The 15,963-nt window shown below is 43.7% G+C and overlaps 1 protein-coding gene across 2 annotated transcripts in view; it reads right to left on the reverse strand.

The window, feature by feature from the left end:
- Positions 1–8,045: 8,045 nt before the first annotated feature.
- Positions 8,046–15,963, reverse strand: part of Ahcyl2 (adenosylhomocysteinase like 2) — a 145,921-nt gene continuing 138,003 nt past the window's right edge. For both annotated transcript variants that reach the window (XM_032906822.1, XM_032906823.1), the window contains 5 exons: positions 14,627–14,725; positions 10,842–10,910; positions 10,659–10,737; positions 9,199–9,319; positions 8,046–8,227 (listed from right to left, as the gene is read on the reverse strand). In XM_032906822.1, coding sequence (XP_032762713.1) covers positions 8,221–8,227; positions 9,199–9,319; positions 10,659–10,737; positions 10,842–10,910; positions 14,627–14,725 — 375 coding nt within the window. In that variant the 3' untranslated portion in view covers positions 8,046–8,220. The remainder of the gene's footprint in view (positions 8,228–9,198; positions 9,320–10,658; positions 10,738–10,841; positions 10,911–14,626; positions 14,726–15,963) is intronic.

A 15,963-nucleotide genomic window follows, 5' to 3' on the forward strand; every position in this document is an offset into this window, starting at 1 on the left:
CTGCCCCGGGCGACCCCGCCACAGCGCGCGCCCGGAACCAAGCCCCGCCTCCTAAACTTCGATTGGCTGTAACTATTTTTTGCGGCCCCGCCCCACGATACGATTGGCTGATCAGCCAGCCAGAGGTGGGGTCTCTTTCAAGGAATATTTTCCCCACGAACCCCCGGCATTTTTATGCTCAGTTGCTCGCAGCCTGGGACTAGTAGGCTCCAGGTCCGCTGCACAATTTGAATTCTGGACCCTGAGCTCAAGGCAGCTTAGCTCCGCGCCGCATGCTTCTTTCAGTGCTGTCTTGTCCCACACAGCGGCCTTTTACTGAGAGCCCTAGTCTCCACCCCTGTTTCAACGCACCTAGCACCTACGTTTCATCATTACCATAGACCCGGACTCCCCATCCCAGCTACTGCAAGCCTCTAACATCCCGCTTTGCCTCAGGGAAGGGCTTGGCCTTCGGGATAGACCACAAATAACCTCTCTGGAAGCTTTCTGAAGAGAAGTCTTGGCGAAGAGAATGGGAGGGACATAAATGAAATTCCTGACACCCTTGAGGAGCTGTTCTCTGTCATCTGTTCCTAGCAGTGTGGGCACCTTCTTTGTGGTGCATAGATAGCAAGCTCCCACCCTCACCCGCTGCTCTTTCCTTCTATTCTAAGCCTAAAATCTTGAGTTCGATCCCTGGTTCCTCATATGGTGGAAGGAGAGAATGAACAGTCAAAAGTTCATCCCTGGGTCCTCTGACACCTGACTTCCACACATGCTCCTTGATGCCCTCCTCCATTCCCACATATACAAATACATATTTAAGTTAAGGAGAAAAAACCAACCCTACACCCTAAGTGCTAAAGGTAACCGGAAAGGTAACTGAACAGTTGAAGGCTGTGGGTTAGTCCCTTTCCTAATAATATCTAAATATATTCGCAGGTTTGGCTTGACAATGGATGAAGGGAATAGGAGAGAACAATCACTATGATAACCTATGACTTTAAGAAGACAGTGAAAGGATCATTGCCAAGCATTGCAAGTATTTTCTGGGTACCAAGTCTTTTACCACACCTCTTTCTGACAGGTTATTTTTCACGAATCGATTTTTTACTGATGAGGAAATCTTGAAGCGTAGAGAACACCAAAGTATTATATTGAATCTCGTCTCAGTGTAGTAAAGTATGCTGCTCTACGGAAGAAACTTCCGGTTTCTTGGTTCTCTTCAGTCTTCAATTGCTGTGATAAAACGCACACGACCAAAAGTAACTTGAGTAGCAGAGTGTTTGTTTCATCTGATAGCCTACAGTTCCTTACCTAGGGAAGCAGAAGCTGCTTACTGGCTTGTCCCTCCTAGCTTTCACAACCTCCTTTTTTATACAACTCAGGACCACCTTCTCAGTGGTGGCACTGCTTACAGTGAGCCAGGCCTTTCCACATCAACCATCAACCAAGAAAATGCCCCATAAACATGAATATAGGTCACTCTGCTGGTTTTTTTTTTCCTCAATGGAAATTCCCTTTTCCAAAATGACTCTAGCTGGTGTCAAGTTCACACAAAACCAGCCAGCACGGCTGCTGCTCTTTAAGATGACCCCTTCTCTAGACTTCTTCTTTTTGGACCCTCAGTACTGCATTAAATGTGTTGCTATCAAACCAACTTTGCTGGGATCCCAAACTACAGTATTGTATTCTCCTCAAACAATGGAGTTTTTCTCCTTTCCTATATCTTAGGGATAATTCTTTTTAGACATGCTGTCACATTGTAGCCCAGAATAGTCTAGAACTACGTAGCCTAGCCAGGCCTCTAACTCATGGCAACCCTCCTTCATCCTCCTGAGTACTGGGATTACAGACATGAGACGAGACATTGTACACATCTTAACCCCATTTCTTTAAAAAAGTATGCATATGAGTTGTTTTGTCTGTGCATCAAATGCTTCCTGGTGCCCACGGAGGTTAGAAGAGGGTGTTGGATGTCCTGGAACTTGAGTTACAGATGGTTGGGGACCACCATCTCAGGTCCTCTTGCAAGAGCAATTTGTGGTTTTAACAACTGAGCCATCATCCTAGGCCTTCTTCAACTTTCTTTCTTCCTTAACTTTGTTTCTTGGTAGGTGGCAGGGGAAGCAGGGACATCAACCAAGACCATATTCCTTGGAACTCTCTGGGTACTTTTCATGGTCCCCAACATCTCCCCTTCCGTTCCCACCCCTTCTCCGTTGTGGATGTAAGCGTCTTTGGAGGACCAAGCTTCACTGTGATTGTATGCTTATATTTTATTTTATTTTATTTTATTTTATTTTATTTTATTTTTTGAGTCATAGTCTCATGTAGCTCAGACTGGCTTAAAACATGGTTTAACTGAAGATGACCTTGAACTCCTGATCTTCCTGTCTCCAAAGTTCTGGGACTACAGGAGTGCACCACTATGCCTGATTCTTCATTGGTTCTTGCATACCATATTTCTGTATGTTTAACATACAGAAATTCGCAATCTATTAACATTTTGGACAGAAAAATTATGGGAAAGTGTCCATGTGTTTTAAGCTGTTAAGTAGAGCTTTTGTCTGTCCCTGAAAGATGCCAACAGCATTTCCCCCTTAGTTATGACAAGCAAAAATGCCTTTAAACATTGCAATATGTCCCCTGGGGAGCAAAAATCTCCTGTTGCAATACCTTGGCTTTGGAAATAAACTCATGTGAATTTCCAAGAAAGTCTTTGGCTCAAGGCACAAATTATTTGATTTTGGATTTTTTCAGAGTATAACTTGTTAAAACTCTTAAAAATGTACAATCTACATTACAATTCACAATCCATGCCCAGTTTACCCCTGATTTAGTGTGACGTGCTTGCCATAGCACAGCCTACTGGGCTTCTTACAAAAGAGTTCACTGTCTATCTCTCCTGTACCTGTAGTCTGATTGATACTTAGGACTCTAGGATCAACAGTTCCAGAAGTGATTATCCTGTGATCCCAGTCAGTCAGTAACATCCTCACAGGGTCTGCTTTTGAGGCCTTTTTCCTTTTTCTGCATATCCTTAGGGCAAAGACTGATCTGTTTGGAGTGGACTGAGGAGGTCTTCTCCCATGGCTTCTATCCAAAGACAACTGCTAAGCCTAGAGCTCCATCTGGCTTTACTTTCAGAAATGGGACTTGAAGATTTCAAGGAATCAGAATGTAATCGTTTCCTAGCGAATGGTAAAACAGCAAAGACTGGACATCTATCTGCTTAATCTAAGCCCAGACAGATGTTTAGAACTTGTCGTGAAGAGGAAGGTGCTTCGGGAAAAAACTGAAGTCATTGGAAACTTCAATCAACTGAAAATTTGAAACTGTAGGCCATTCAACTTCTTTACCAAAGAGTGACAATCATGATACCCCTGGCTACAGAAGCACCCAGAAGTATACCTGGGAGATAATGTAAGGCTACTATATGCTGCCATTAATTTAAACCTATACCATTGGAGCTAGTATAGATGATCATTGGTTAAGAACACTTGACGCTCTTCCAGAGAACCTGAGTTCAGTTTCAGCCCCTACATCAGGTGGCTTACAACCACCTGTAGGTAATTCTAGCTTCCACAGGCACATGCACTCACATGTACATATCCATACACAGATACATAATTTAAAAACAAAACCTTTAAACAATGATGATGATGATAAACCCCACAACACTATACTACCAAATTCCCTCGTCCCGAAACTCAGGTTTTTACTTCCAAACTCAGGCTTCTGACAGAAGGTTAATGGTAAAAATAGGAATAATTAGAGACAAAACACACTCCTTTCTCCATTTAAGCATGCTAATTCACAAAGGTAAAATACTTTATTAAATAGATGGTACTTGGCAATAAGACAGCTTAAAAATACGTTGCAGGAAGTCTTCAAGTTCCATGTTTTCTAGACCAGTAGGCAGACAGGATAAAATAGAGCACATGAGGCCCATGGTGCAGCAGAGGCTATATAGGGCCCTAGTGTGAGACCCAGACTGGAGGTTATGCAGTAATCGGTGTGCGCTAGTATCTTAAGCAGTATTCCCCCCGCCCCCACCTTTTTAAAGCATATATTGCAGAGCCAGCAGAGAGTGTTGGATCCCTAGGAGCTGGAGTAACAGATAGTGGTGAGCTAACTTATGGATGTTGGGAATTGAACCCGGGTCATGTGAAAGGCATCAGTGCTCTTAACCACTGGGTTATTTCTCCAGGCCTACTTTGAGCAGTATGTTTTTAAAATATTTATTTATTTTATTTATATGAGTACACTGTAGCTGTCTTCAGACACAGCAGAAGAAAGCATTAGATCCCATTACAGATGGTTATGAGCCACCATGTGGTTGCTGGGAATTGAACTCAGGACCTCTGGAAGAGCAGTCAGTGCTCTTAACCCCACTGAGCCATCTCTCCAGCCCAGAGCAGTATTTTTTTTAAAAAATACAACAGGCTAATAAAACTTTAACATAGATAAAGAATACACAGTTCCCAGAATACCCCTAATGGCTACCCTAACAAAGGTTGGGACAGAACAGGTAACTGGACTCATATTCTAGCTGCTGATTTAAAAGATAAACCTCTGCCTGACCCTTTTCTTTTCCTTCCTTCTTTCCTCCCTTCCTCCTTTTTTCCTATGGCTGGATACAGTCAGACTCCAGGCAACAGTGGAATTGGGTGACCTAGATCCATGCTTTAGGGTTTTTTGTTTTGTTTTGTTTTAATCACAATCTCCCAGTCTTCACCTCCTCAAGGTTGTGGTCCAGGTGTGCTCCTCATACACGAAGCCAGGTGTGGGTGAAGGAGGGGTGGTGGTGGTGGGGGACAAGGTACTTGATAGCAGTGTAAAACAAGACTCTCAGGGTGCTGGCCACTCCAACACCTGCTGGTAACTGCACCGGCTTTCACATCTTCGTCCTATGGCATACCAGTAGCTTTGCTATTTTTTTGCCCACACACTTCTCAGCTCTGAATTCATAGTTCACAGAAGCAAGTGGTATTCCCAGGACACAAATCAGTTTTAAGAATACTTTATTTTTCGAGATTACATAGTCATTATTGCTGATCTAATACAATCACTTAGACATAAAGATTTCCAAGAGCTTCTCAGAACTGGTGATCCTTAGAGGCTTCGTTCCTTTCAGTAAGATGACAGTAAGAACTAGATGATTATTGGTATAGATACGTATGTGTTTTACATAGATATGTATATATATATGTTTAGACTTGTCAATGTCAATATATAATTTGCTGGTGTTACCTATTTTCTTTCCATAATTCTCCTTTATTAAAAAAGCTTAATGCAACAATGCATTCTGATTTTTTTAAACCATGACAAAGTTAATTCTGAGGAAACCACAGGAGCAGCAATTTCAGATCTGTTCAGAGAAAAGCCAAGCAGCAACAAAAGCTTTGCAGGAGTGTGTGGCTATGGGGAGCCTTGCTCTCCCAGGAGGGAAACATGAGGAGGGAGGAGGGCAGAGGGAAGGTAGATTGGAGGCATTTTGTTTAACAAGAAAAAGGAAACAATATTTCCACTGAGACAGCAAGAAGACCTTGAAGTAGCACAAATTCCTTGTAGATAAATGGTATATCTCCCCTCTGTCCAGGGCCAGCCACAGAACCAGAGACAACCAGCCTTCTTTTCCTCGTCTCCTGGAAGCTAGAGTGCTTGTTAGAGGAAGAGTTGGAATAAGAAGGATTTTGCTCTTATTCCAAGGTTAGAGGGAACAATGATAGGATAGAGCCTACATAGGAGTCCTGGGCTACCTTCTTTCTTTCTTTCCAACTCTCCACAAGCCTGCTGTACTAGGGATTTGCCCCAGGGCCTGGCACATGCTAATCAAGTGTCCTATCACTGACTTATATCCCTATTTCTGGCTACTTTCTTAATGGTTGATGACACAGAGGTCTCCAGAGAGAAGGGAATAGATGCCATCTGCAACTCACAGGCAGATACCTCACTATGGGCAGCCAGGTGCAACTTAACGTAGAAACCCACATGGCTTTTTTTTTTTTTTTTTTTTTTTTTTTTTTTTTGATCTCTTCTCTATGGTGTGGCATAGTGTACTGTGTAAGTACCAGCCAGAGGAAGCTCTGTAGAGAGCAAGACTTTGCAAAAAATCACCAGGTTATGACCTGGGTGTCCCAAGCCAGATATCTGCCTAATGGAATCTGCTCTGGAGATGAGGCACGGAGATATGAATCTTTGCTAAACAGATCCAATTAAGAGGCCAGGCACGGTAGCACATGGCCTCAGGAGGCCAAGGCAGGAGGACTGCCATGACTTTGAGTCCAGCCTGGGTTACAGAGTGAGACTATCTCAAAATAACAACAAACCCCAACAACAATAACAAAAAACCAACACAGGGGTGGGAGTGGGAGAGTGAGCATTCTATTCACACACAAATCAGAACTGACTATCTTGGTGAACTCTTCAGTGTTTATGATCTTCCTTGTACAACAGAATACAGCCACAGAGATGCCCTGTTTAGAGTCCATCTTCTGGGGTGAGCTGGAATGTATATACCATTTCATAAGGTAAACAGCCACTTACTCAGGTCTGTTTCCCTATCTTAGAAAATAAGGACACTTCCAGACTAGCTTCCGGGGCACACAAACACCAAGAGACAGTGGAGATGGTGTAGCCAGGGGAGAAGATCTAGATGAAGATTTTAGTGATTCTGGCTGTCCTCTGTTTGAATGACCTTGATCTTGAGACTTTACAGCAGAACAATGTAAGAGAGACATGGGAAACAAACTCGAGACTTCTAAATAGGGGGGCATTCAGCTCAAGATTCCTAGGGTCACTCCAGGTTTTAATTCTTGAAACCAACTGATCCCAGTGGAAACCTTGAAACCGTTCAGTCCATCTCCAAAGAAAATCCAACTCCTGGGTAGAATGAGAAACTTCACACTGTTTACATTACTATTTTATAATGCTGGAGTTACTTAAGAAACTCTCTGAAACAGAATCCTTAGACAGAGGGGCCAGATCATAACAATGCAGCAGCAGCAAAGAAAGATAAGCTATCAGATTGCAGATCTCACTTTCACCATGGCCAACAGCCAAAGGGATGGATGTCTGATGAGGTTCAAACTAGTGCCTATCCCTTTCCCGGGTTCCCAATGATCGAGCACACAGCCTTATCCATGCCAGGCAAGGGCTCTACCACTGAGCTAACCTCCAGCCCTCAAAGTAGGTTTCATCATTTGGATACACTTTACAGTCTCCTGTCTTCTGCAGCCCAGCTCCAAAGTCTTTCCTGGAAAACAGACAGACTTGCTTCTTTAGGATATCAAGCTGTACCCCACTCTAAAGTCTCAAGCTCCCAAATCCCTAGCAAACATCTTTGCCGACTCAGCTCCAGAGGCCATTTCAGGCAACAACAGAAGCACTGTCCACAAGGGGCTCTCCTTCTCTGACAGTTAGGGGGGCCTCCTAGGAAACAGTCCAGTTAAATGGGAAGGAAGCAGAACTATGGGTCCCAGTGGAGCTGGTTACTTCCTGAGCAGAGTTTAGTAGGGTTAGAAAGCAAAACAAATGCCTGGCCAACACCAGAGCTGTTAAGATCATGGAGTCACAACCCTCTTAGAAACAGAAAGCATTGAAATGGATATAGTATTCAAGGAGAAGAAAGGAGTCCTGGGTAAGAGAAGAAGTCCCAGTAGGCACGGACACAGGCACAGCTGAGTTCTTGGTGCAGCTTACAAGACCTTACCACCCCTGCCTCACCAGCCTTTTTGTAAGGAAGGCAGTGACAGTAACTATCAAGGCTGTGGATTCAGGCCTTGTTAATTCAGTGGCTTCCAAAAGGCCTCACCTGGGAAAGGACCAAAGCTTTGAGAAAGGCAGCTGCTGAAATTTATTCCAGAAAACCCTAAGTAACAAGGAGTCTGGCATCCCTGAACTAACTCCTGAGCCTGGAAAGAAAAATGGCCATCGCTGAGGACTCCACTAATGGGCAATAATGCGAATGATGTACTAGGAATGGTTGGCCCATTTCTTTCCTTCCTCAGCCTGTCCTCTGTGGCTCTCACGGCCCCAGGAGTAGTAACCACACTCTGGGCCAAGGCTACAGGCACAGGACTTTAGAGTTTAATAAATAAATAACCTAACACATAGGATGAGCACGGCGGGCAGCTCTGATTGGAGAAGCAGCTTGCTGGGTTCTTCCTTGGATAGTAGTGGAGAAAAGGCTTGGTTCTATTCCTTAACATGTCTGCTGGCTTGCATTGCAGGAACTTAATACCTGGAGGGAAAAAGAAAGATGAAACTGACGTTATCTGTTGGTGGGGCTGGAACATACGGGCCTGTCTAAAGGTGTGACAGGGAGACAAGGGCTTTTCTAGTGTACAGTAAGCATAGATATCTGTGGCTTTTTCATACCAGTGAAAAAAGGCCTTGGGCCATCGAGAAGGTTCAGGATAGAAGCACCTGTCACCAAGTCCATCAATCTCCCCATGACCCACACGGTGGAAGGAAAGTTTACTCCCACAGGTTATTCTCTGACCTCCACATGTGCAACCAGGACACATGCATCGTGAACATGAACTGTACTGGCTGGTTCTGTGTGCCAACTCGACACAAGCTGGGGTTATCACAGAGAAAGGAGCCTCTTTTGGAGAAATACCTCCATGAGACCCAGCTGTAAGGCATTTTCTCAGTTAGTGATCAAGGAGGGAGGACCCAGCCCATTGTGGGTCGTGCCATCCCTGGGCTCGTGATCTTGGGTTCTATAAGAGAGCAAGCTGAGCAAGCCAGGGGAAGCAAGCCAGTAAGAAACATCCCTCCATGGCCTCTGCATCAGCTCCTGCTTCCTGACCTGCTTGAGTTCCTGTCCTCTCTTTCTTTGGTGATGAACAGCAATGTGGAAGTGTAAGCTGAATAAACCCTTTCCTCCCCAACTTGGTCATGATATTTTGTGCAGGAATAGAAACCTTGACTAAGGCATACACCCACCTCCACCTCCACACACAATCATAAAATAAATAACAAAAACGTAATTTTAAAAGGCTAGTATTTATGGGGCTCTGGGCAGGGGGGCGGAGGACACTGATGTTTAAAGCGGATCTCAGAGTAGTCTGAGGTGGGAAACATGGAAGAAATGTGCTGGTTTTCTGAGCTCATGTAAAGGGATGTGGTAAAAGATGCAAGGGTCAGCTGTACTCTGGGGAGCTCTTCACTGCCCAGCCTCCTCTGATTTTGGGGGGCCCAAGGCACCTGTAGTAATTAGGCTTGAAGGGTCCATTCTTGTTGAGTCCCAGATACTTGGCTTGCTCGTCTGTCAGCTCTGTCAGGTGGGCATCAAAGGTGGGCAGGTGTAGGCTTGCCACATACTCATCTAGAAAGACCACAGATGGGATAAGCATTCACGTTTCCTATCTGGCTGTTCTCCTCAAGCTAGGCTAAAACCACTGGAAGACATGCTCTAGCTCCTGGAGGTGATGGGAAAATGGTTGGCTTTTGCTCTTAGGTCCTCAGCTCTAAGGAATGATTGCCTTTAGCTTCAACTTCCAGTAACTCTCTCTACTCTAAAGCCTTTTCTCCAGAAAAGAAGCACCAGACTTAAAAATGGGAAACTCAACCTCTAGTTTTGCCTTGCTATCTACACTACACTATACTAGAAACACTATGTATATGTTCTAGAAAAACTAACACCCATGGGAATTGGGGGGGGATGTAGAAATGTATGCTTTGCTTAGGTAATTCTACATCTTTTGAATACCCTGCACTCCCGGCTTCATTACACATACAGAGAGACTGCTCTATTCATTTAATTCATTTCACACCCTTCCAATCTCTGGTAGTTTTTTTACTGTTTGGTTTTTGTTATTGTTTTGGTTTTTTTGAGACAGGATTTCTTTATGTAACCCTGGCTGTCCTGAAACATACTATGTAGACTAGGCTGTTCTTGAACTCACAGAGGTTCACATGCCTCTGCCTCCTGGGTACTGGGATTAAAGACCTATACCTCCATACCAAACCCAACCAAACTGTATTAAAGGGAATATAGCAACTTGTAACAGCAAAACCAGAGATGATTTATTTCCTGAGTTTATAAATACAATGTGTCACCTCGGTGCCTGAGATAGGCTCTTTAAAGCTTTAAGATAGTTTAATGTTTCTATTATAGCCATCACCCACATAATTAACTCTCATCAGGAACCTAAAGCCCTTAAAAGAAGAGGCTATAGCATCTTAGAACTGCAACAAGCCATATATCACAAGGCCAGAGATATTTGGGGGGGGGTGTGCCTTCCCCCTCCTTTTAGATTTTTACATTCATGATGCCTTAAAATAGAAAATCTTTAAAACTCAATTGGTAGGCCAGGCACATGCTGTCATCCCAGACAGGAAACAGGAGTGCATTCGATGCCAGCCTTGACTACATCGTGAGGCCCTGTCTCCCAGCATACAAGTGAAGCAATGGGACAGGCCCTAACAAAATCATTCTTAGTAGATATTCCAAACCACAGCAAAATGCAAGACCCTCCCTAGAAAAACCTTTATGAAAATACACAAACGACCTTGGACTAGAGTCTAGAGTCCCAGCTCCTAATTTATAGGACAAAGATATATTTTCTTCCCTCCCCTCCCTGCCCACAGCACAGGAAGTTAATGCCTCCGAGCTTCAGACAGTGAACTAATTTGGTAAGAATGGGGAAGAAAGGACAACTTACCCATCTTCTTGGGCAGCAGGTACACATCTTGCTTATAGCGACCCTCAGGAGCGTTGTAAAGTTCTATCAAGGCGAGAGCCTAAAAGAGCAGAAACATGGATGCTGATTCGCCTTTCAAAGCTGTGACAGCTGGCTTCTCTGAGGGCCCTCTTCAGCCCACTACTGTTCCTCTGCAGAGCTCACCTGAGTGGTAGCGGTGATTGAGAGCACAAAGGTAGGCACTGTGGAGCAGCTGAGATTCAGCAGACGGCCCTGGTGATCAAAAGTAAAGGGGAAGAAAGGGCATTAGGACCGGTACTGTCTGGTTTTATGTGTCAGCTTGACACAAGCTGGAGAGTTATCATAGAGGAAACGCCTCTATGAGATCCAGCTGTAAGGCATTTGCTCAGTGATCAGTGGGGGAGGGCCCAGCCCATTGTGGGTGGTGCCATTCCTGGGCTGGGAGTCCAGGGTTCTATAAGGAAGCAAGCTGAGCATGCCAGGGAATCAAGCAAGTAAGTAACACCCCTCCATGGCCTCTGTATCCACTCCTGCCTCCAGGTTCCTACCCTGTGTGAGTTCCTGTCCTGATGTCCTTTGGTGATGAACAGCAATGTGGAAAGTGTAAGCTGAATAAACCCTTTCCTCCCCAACTTGCATCTTGGTCATGATGTTTTGTGTAGAAATAGAAACCCTAAGACCAGACCCTTAGTGGCCTCTGAAGAATGATGGATGAATGACAACCAATTTCCAACTTCTTCCCAACTGAGATTGCTAGACAAAGCAGGCACTCACAAAATAATTAATTGATATTCTTTTCAATTCATTTTATTTCCTCTTTCTTTCTTTCTTTCTGTCTGTCTGTCTGTCTCTCTGTATAGCTTTGGCTGTCCTAGAAACTTGTTATGTAGCCCAGGTTGGCCTCAAACTCAGATATCCTTCTGCCTTTGCCTCCCAAGTGCTGGGATCAAAGTCATGAGCCACCATATTTTAAATGTTTTAATATTTTTATCCAAAATGTATTTTAAAAATATTTATTTATTTAATGTACACAAGTACACTATATCTGTCTTCAGACACACCAGAAGAGGGCATTAGATCCCATTACAGATGGTTGTGAGCCATCATGTGGTTGCTGGGAATTGAACTCATGACCTCAGGAAGAGCAGTTAGTGCTCTTAACCACTGAGCCAATTCTCCAGCCCCCAAAATCTATTTTTTTAACTGATATATCAAAGCAAAAATTATACTACTTATAGGATACCATGTAATGTTTCAATACAAGAGTACATATATCTATTTTCTCAAAACACATCATTTTTAAATCCTTTCTTCCAACTTTTAAAAATTTCCAGCACATAACAGTTAACCTATAGTCACAGGATGCTGACGTATGCCAGAACTATCTACATTTCCAGCTACCTAAAACTCAGCATCCACTGATCAGCCTATGCCAAACTGGCCTATAACTCACAATTCTCCTGCTTTAGCCTCCTGAATTGTTGAGATTATAGAAATGTTCTACTATGCCTGGCTTACCAATATTCATTCTTCTCATAACTTCTATGAGATCAGTGTATTGAACACAAGGCTCATAAATTCACTGGATAGCACTATTCTGGCTTACTTGGGCATTCTCTTATTGATTTATATTTATTCGATATTATAAATCATGGTAGATTTAACCTTTCCTTTTGGTGATGATAGTCTTATTATGTACCCCAAGCTATCTTCAGTCTTACAAGATAGCAAAGCTGATCTTGAACTCCTAATTCTGTCTCTATCGCCTGAGTACCAAGACAACAGGTATGCACCACCACTTCTGGCTGCATAACCAATGTTTTTAGCTCATACAAGATTGAGAATATGCATTATTTGTTTATGCCTGGCTGACTTCACTTAACATTACTGCACATTAACAAATGACAGGAATTTACTTTATGGTAAAACAGTATCCACTTGCATGTACCACATGTCTGTTAGTCAGTCCCACTCCCAGGCTCATGTGAACAGCCTACAACGAGGAAGGGAGTGCATGTATCTGATAAGCTGATTTGCTTTCTTGTGATGTATAACAATAGGATTATGGGAACACACAATAGCTTTGTTGTTAAGTTTTTGAGGAGCTCATCCTGTTTTTCATAATTTATCTTTTATTTCTTTGATAATGGAAATTCTTACTGGGATGAGGTGATACCTCACTGTGGCTTAATTTCCATTTTCTGGATGATTAGTGATGCTGAACATTTTCCCCTTTGTCTGTTGGCCATTTGCATGTCTTCTTTGGAAATATCCAAATGACGGCACTGAAAATCTGATAAATATTCTAAACAATTTCTGGGACTATATAAAAAGGAATAAAGACAGTCATAGGAAACTGATGATTGTGCAAAGGCTTGTATTTCTCTCAATTTTCCCATTCTTTGTAGCAAAATAACCCTTCTTCTGAGGGTTGGCATTCTTTTGACTGTCTTAGGAAAGGAGCAGTGAGGGCAAGGGTCAATCTCTCCAGGCTGGGAGGGAGACAACTATGGATTTAGGAAGCTGTGATGATTTTTGTGCTTCTGTTTGTTTCTCTGCTCCAGGGGCAGGGAGCCTTGACATCTGAGTGGACAGTGAAGACAGTAAGAGAGCTAAACCCTGCCCCATGCTGTCTTTTCTTGCTTTGCTTCCTAGGAAGCCTGACTACTGTTTTTGCTCAGCTATATAGCCAAAAACACCTTTAGTCGTGGCTTTTATCACCAAAATTGCTAAGAGGGACCTCCCAGGGCAGTTTAGAAATGTTGCCAGACAGGGGTGACGTCAAGGCTATTAATAAACATTTAACAACCTGTTCTTCTCCGAGCTATACACACGCCTTCCCAGACATGCCCTAAAGCATTCAAGAATGTTAGCTAAATGAGGACAAAAGATAAAAAGAACAGTAAGGGCATGTAAAGTTGGCCATATGTGTCCCTACATAAGATGTTGTTTACATTTTCATACTTGGTTTCTTTGACAATAAGAAACAAAACCAAAGGAAACTGAAACCTAGGAAAAGTCTTTTTATCCCCTTGTTATTTAGGGCCTTTGCTTAAAAGAGAAAGCTTCATGGGAAAAGAAGCATCACCAGCACCCAGGAATCCCAGGGTAGGTGGGCAGAGGCTTCACTGCAGGAAAATGGTAGGACAGAGATAAAGGCTACAAGGGTTGAAAGTCAAGACTGAGTGTGGGGGCCAGTGAGGTGGCTCAGCAGGTAAGGGTAACTATTGCCTGCCAACCTGAGGACCAGCTTTTGATCCCTGAGACCCACATGGTGGAGAGAACTTACTCTTGCAAGTTGTCCTCTGACTCCACAAGCACAAAGGTAACATGTACATGATATCCCACCCCCAGCCCCCAAAAGGGCTGGAAATCTATAGCTCGGTGGAGTGCACAGCTCAGTGCTGGAGAGTGTAGCTCAGTGGTGGCATTCTTGCCTAGCATGTGTACATGTGTAAGCTAGATGAACAGGACGGGGAACTATCCATCAAGCAACATTAACAGAAAAAGCTGGGTACCTGCTACATATCTGGCTCAGTTCATCAGTTCAAAAGACACTAAAATAGAGACACTAGCAGCAAAGACACGACTCCCCAAAGCTTACCAAAGACAGCCTGAGTTACAGCCAGGAATATCTACTTTGCTTACTGATTAAACCCACAAAAGACGTTCTCTCTCTGAGCTGCACTGACTATCTGCTAACTCCTTCAACAGTAATAATAGTCATCATCTGACTCAACCGGCAGAGTGACATGGAGACAGGATAATTGGTGAAAGTGAGGAACCAGAATAGGTTCTTAATTGCTGAATGAAAAGACCTTTCACAATTACAAGTAAAATCCATTGGTAAAGTAGTTAAACTTGTGCTTAAGAGACAGAGTTGAAAGGATCAGGGAACACGGGTTGGGAGGGGAGCAGGGAATGGCAGCGCTGTCAGCGGAGTTGCTTGTCAGCCGCCTCGGTCTTACCTCTGCCAGCAGTACTATCCTCTTGCCATCAGGCCATATCACATGGTCAACTTGGGATCTTACTCTCTCCCAGGTCAGTTCTGGGGTCCGCAGGCTGGCCTGGAACACACACAGTGAGAGCATCATTAGCTGGGACAAGTCCCCCACATTGGGGACAGAAAGAAGTTGAAGGGAGCCATTTTAAATAGCAAGTCAAAAGAAGCAACCAACATGCCAGATGGAGAATACCTGTCCTGGGTTGGTTAGGACTGTTCCATTTCAGGGAATTTAATCTTAGGCCCAGCCAGGGAGGGATCACTCAGGAGGTCATTCCACAACATATACCGTGCGCCCACTCTCTGCTGAGCATAGTAAAAGGTGCTATGGGAAATACAAAAGAAACCAAAGGCATGGTTTCTGCCTTCAGAAAGCTCACATTTTAGTTGGGGACACAAAACAATACATATGTGAGAAGGAAATACAAAGCAACATGCAAACGAGTGCAGATTCATACGGTGCAAACTGAATACATAAGTGCTGAGGAGAGAAAGGCAGAGCAGAGCCAAGTGGATTAGCTGGAGAAGGCTGAACGCCCTGAAGAGCATGCTGGGGACCATGGTTCTGCCCCCATGGCCCAAAATCCCAGTTTGCACCTGCTCAAAGGCTGGTTTACCCTACAGAAGCTCTGTGCCCTAAGTGTCAGTGTGAGGTAGCTTTCGGAGGAGTGCAAGTGGTGGAGTAAAGCGCCCGGTGGCTCACCCTCTTTCCACCTCTGTGTATTGTATATTCAGAGAATAAAAGGAAAGTTCATTATCAGCAGCAATGGAATGACAGGCACAGGCTGTGCAGACTTAGACAACTACTTCCTTCTTCAACAAGCAAGCTGAAACAGAAAGGGAGTCCATATTCCCAAACTACCCCATCGTATTCATCTGGTACAAGTGGAAATACTGGTAAAAATACACTGCCCAATACTAGACCTCAGACGAGAGGAACAGCTCAGTTACATAGCAATTCTAGGCACTGTGATAAAGGACAAACGCTGAGACAAGACTGTGAGCCCTTTCTGCACAGACAGTATCCAGTATCATTTCATTTTTACATTTCCAAATTCTCTCCAGACATACAATGGGGTGCCCACTTAATGTTTAGAAAATCATTCTCCCCCTCCCTGGAAATAACAATTGAATAATGCAAGAAGACATATAATTATATTTTAGAGTACTCAGAGCTGCACTGATTCATGCTGTGGATCATCATGTCTTTATTAGATATGTTGGAAATGCAAAGTTTGAGATTAAGTTTCATAAATGGATTCAACCATTCTAAAGAACTATTTGGCAATAGCTACCCAAATG

The sequence above is a fragment of the Rattus rattus genome, chromosome 6, assembly GCF_011064425.1.
Source record: "Rattus rattus isolate New Zealand chromosome 6, Rrattus_CSIRO_v1, whole genome shotgun sequence".
Lineage (NCBI taxonomy): Eukaryota > Metazoa > Chordata > Mammalia > Rodentia > Muridae > Rattus > Rattus rattus.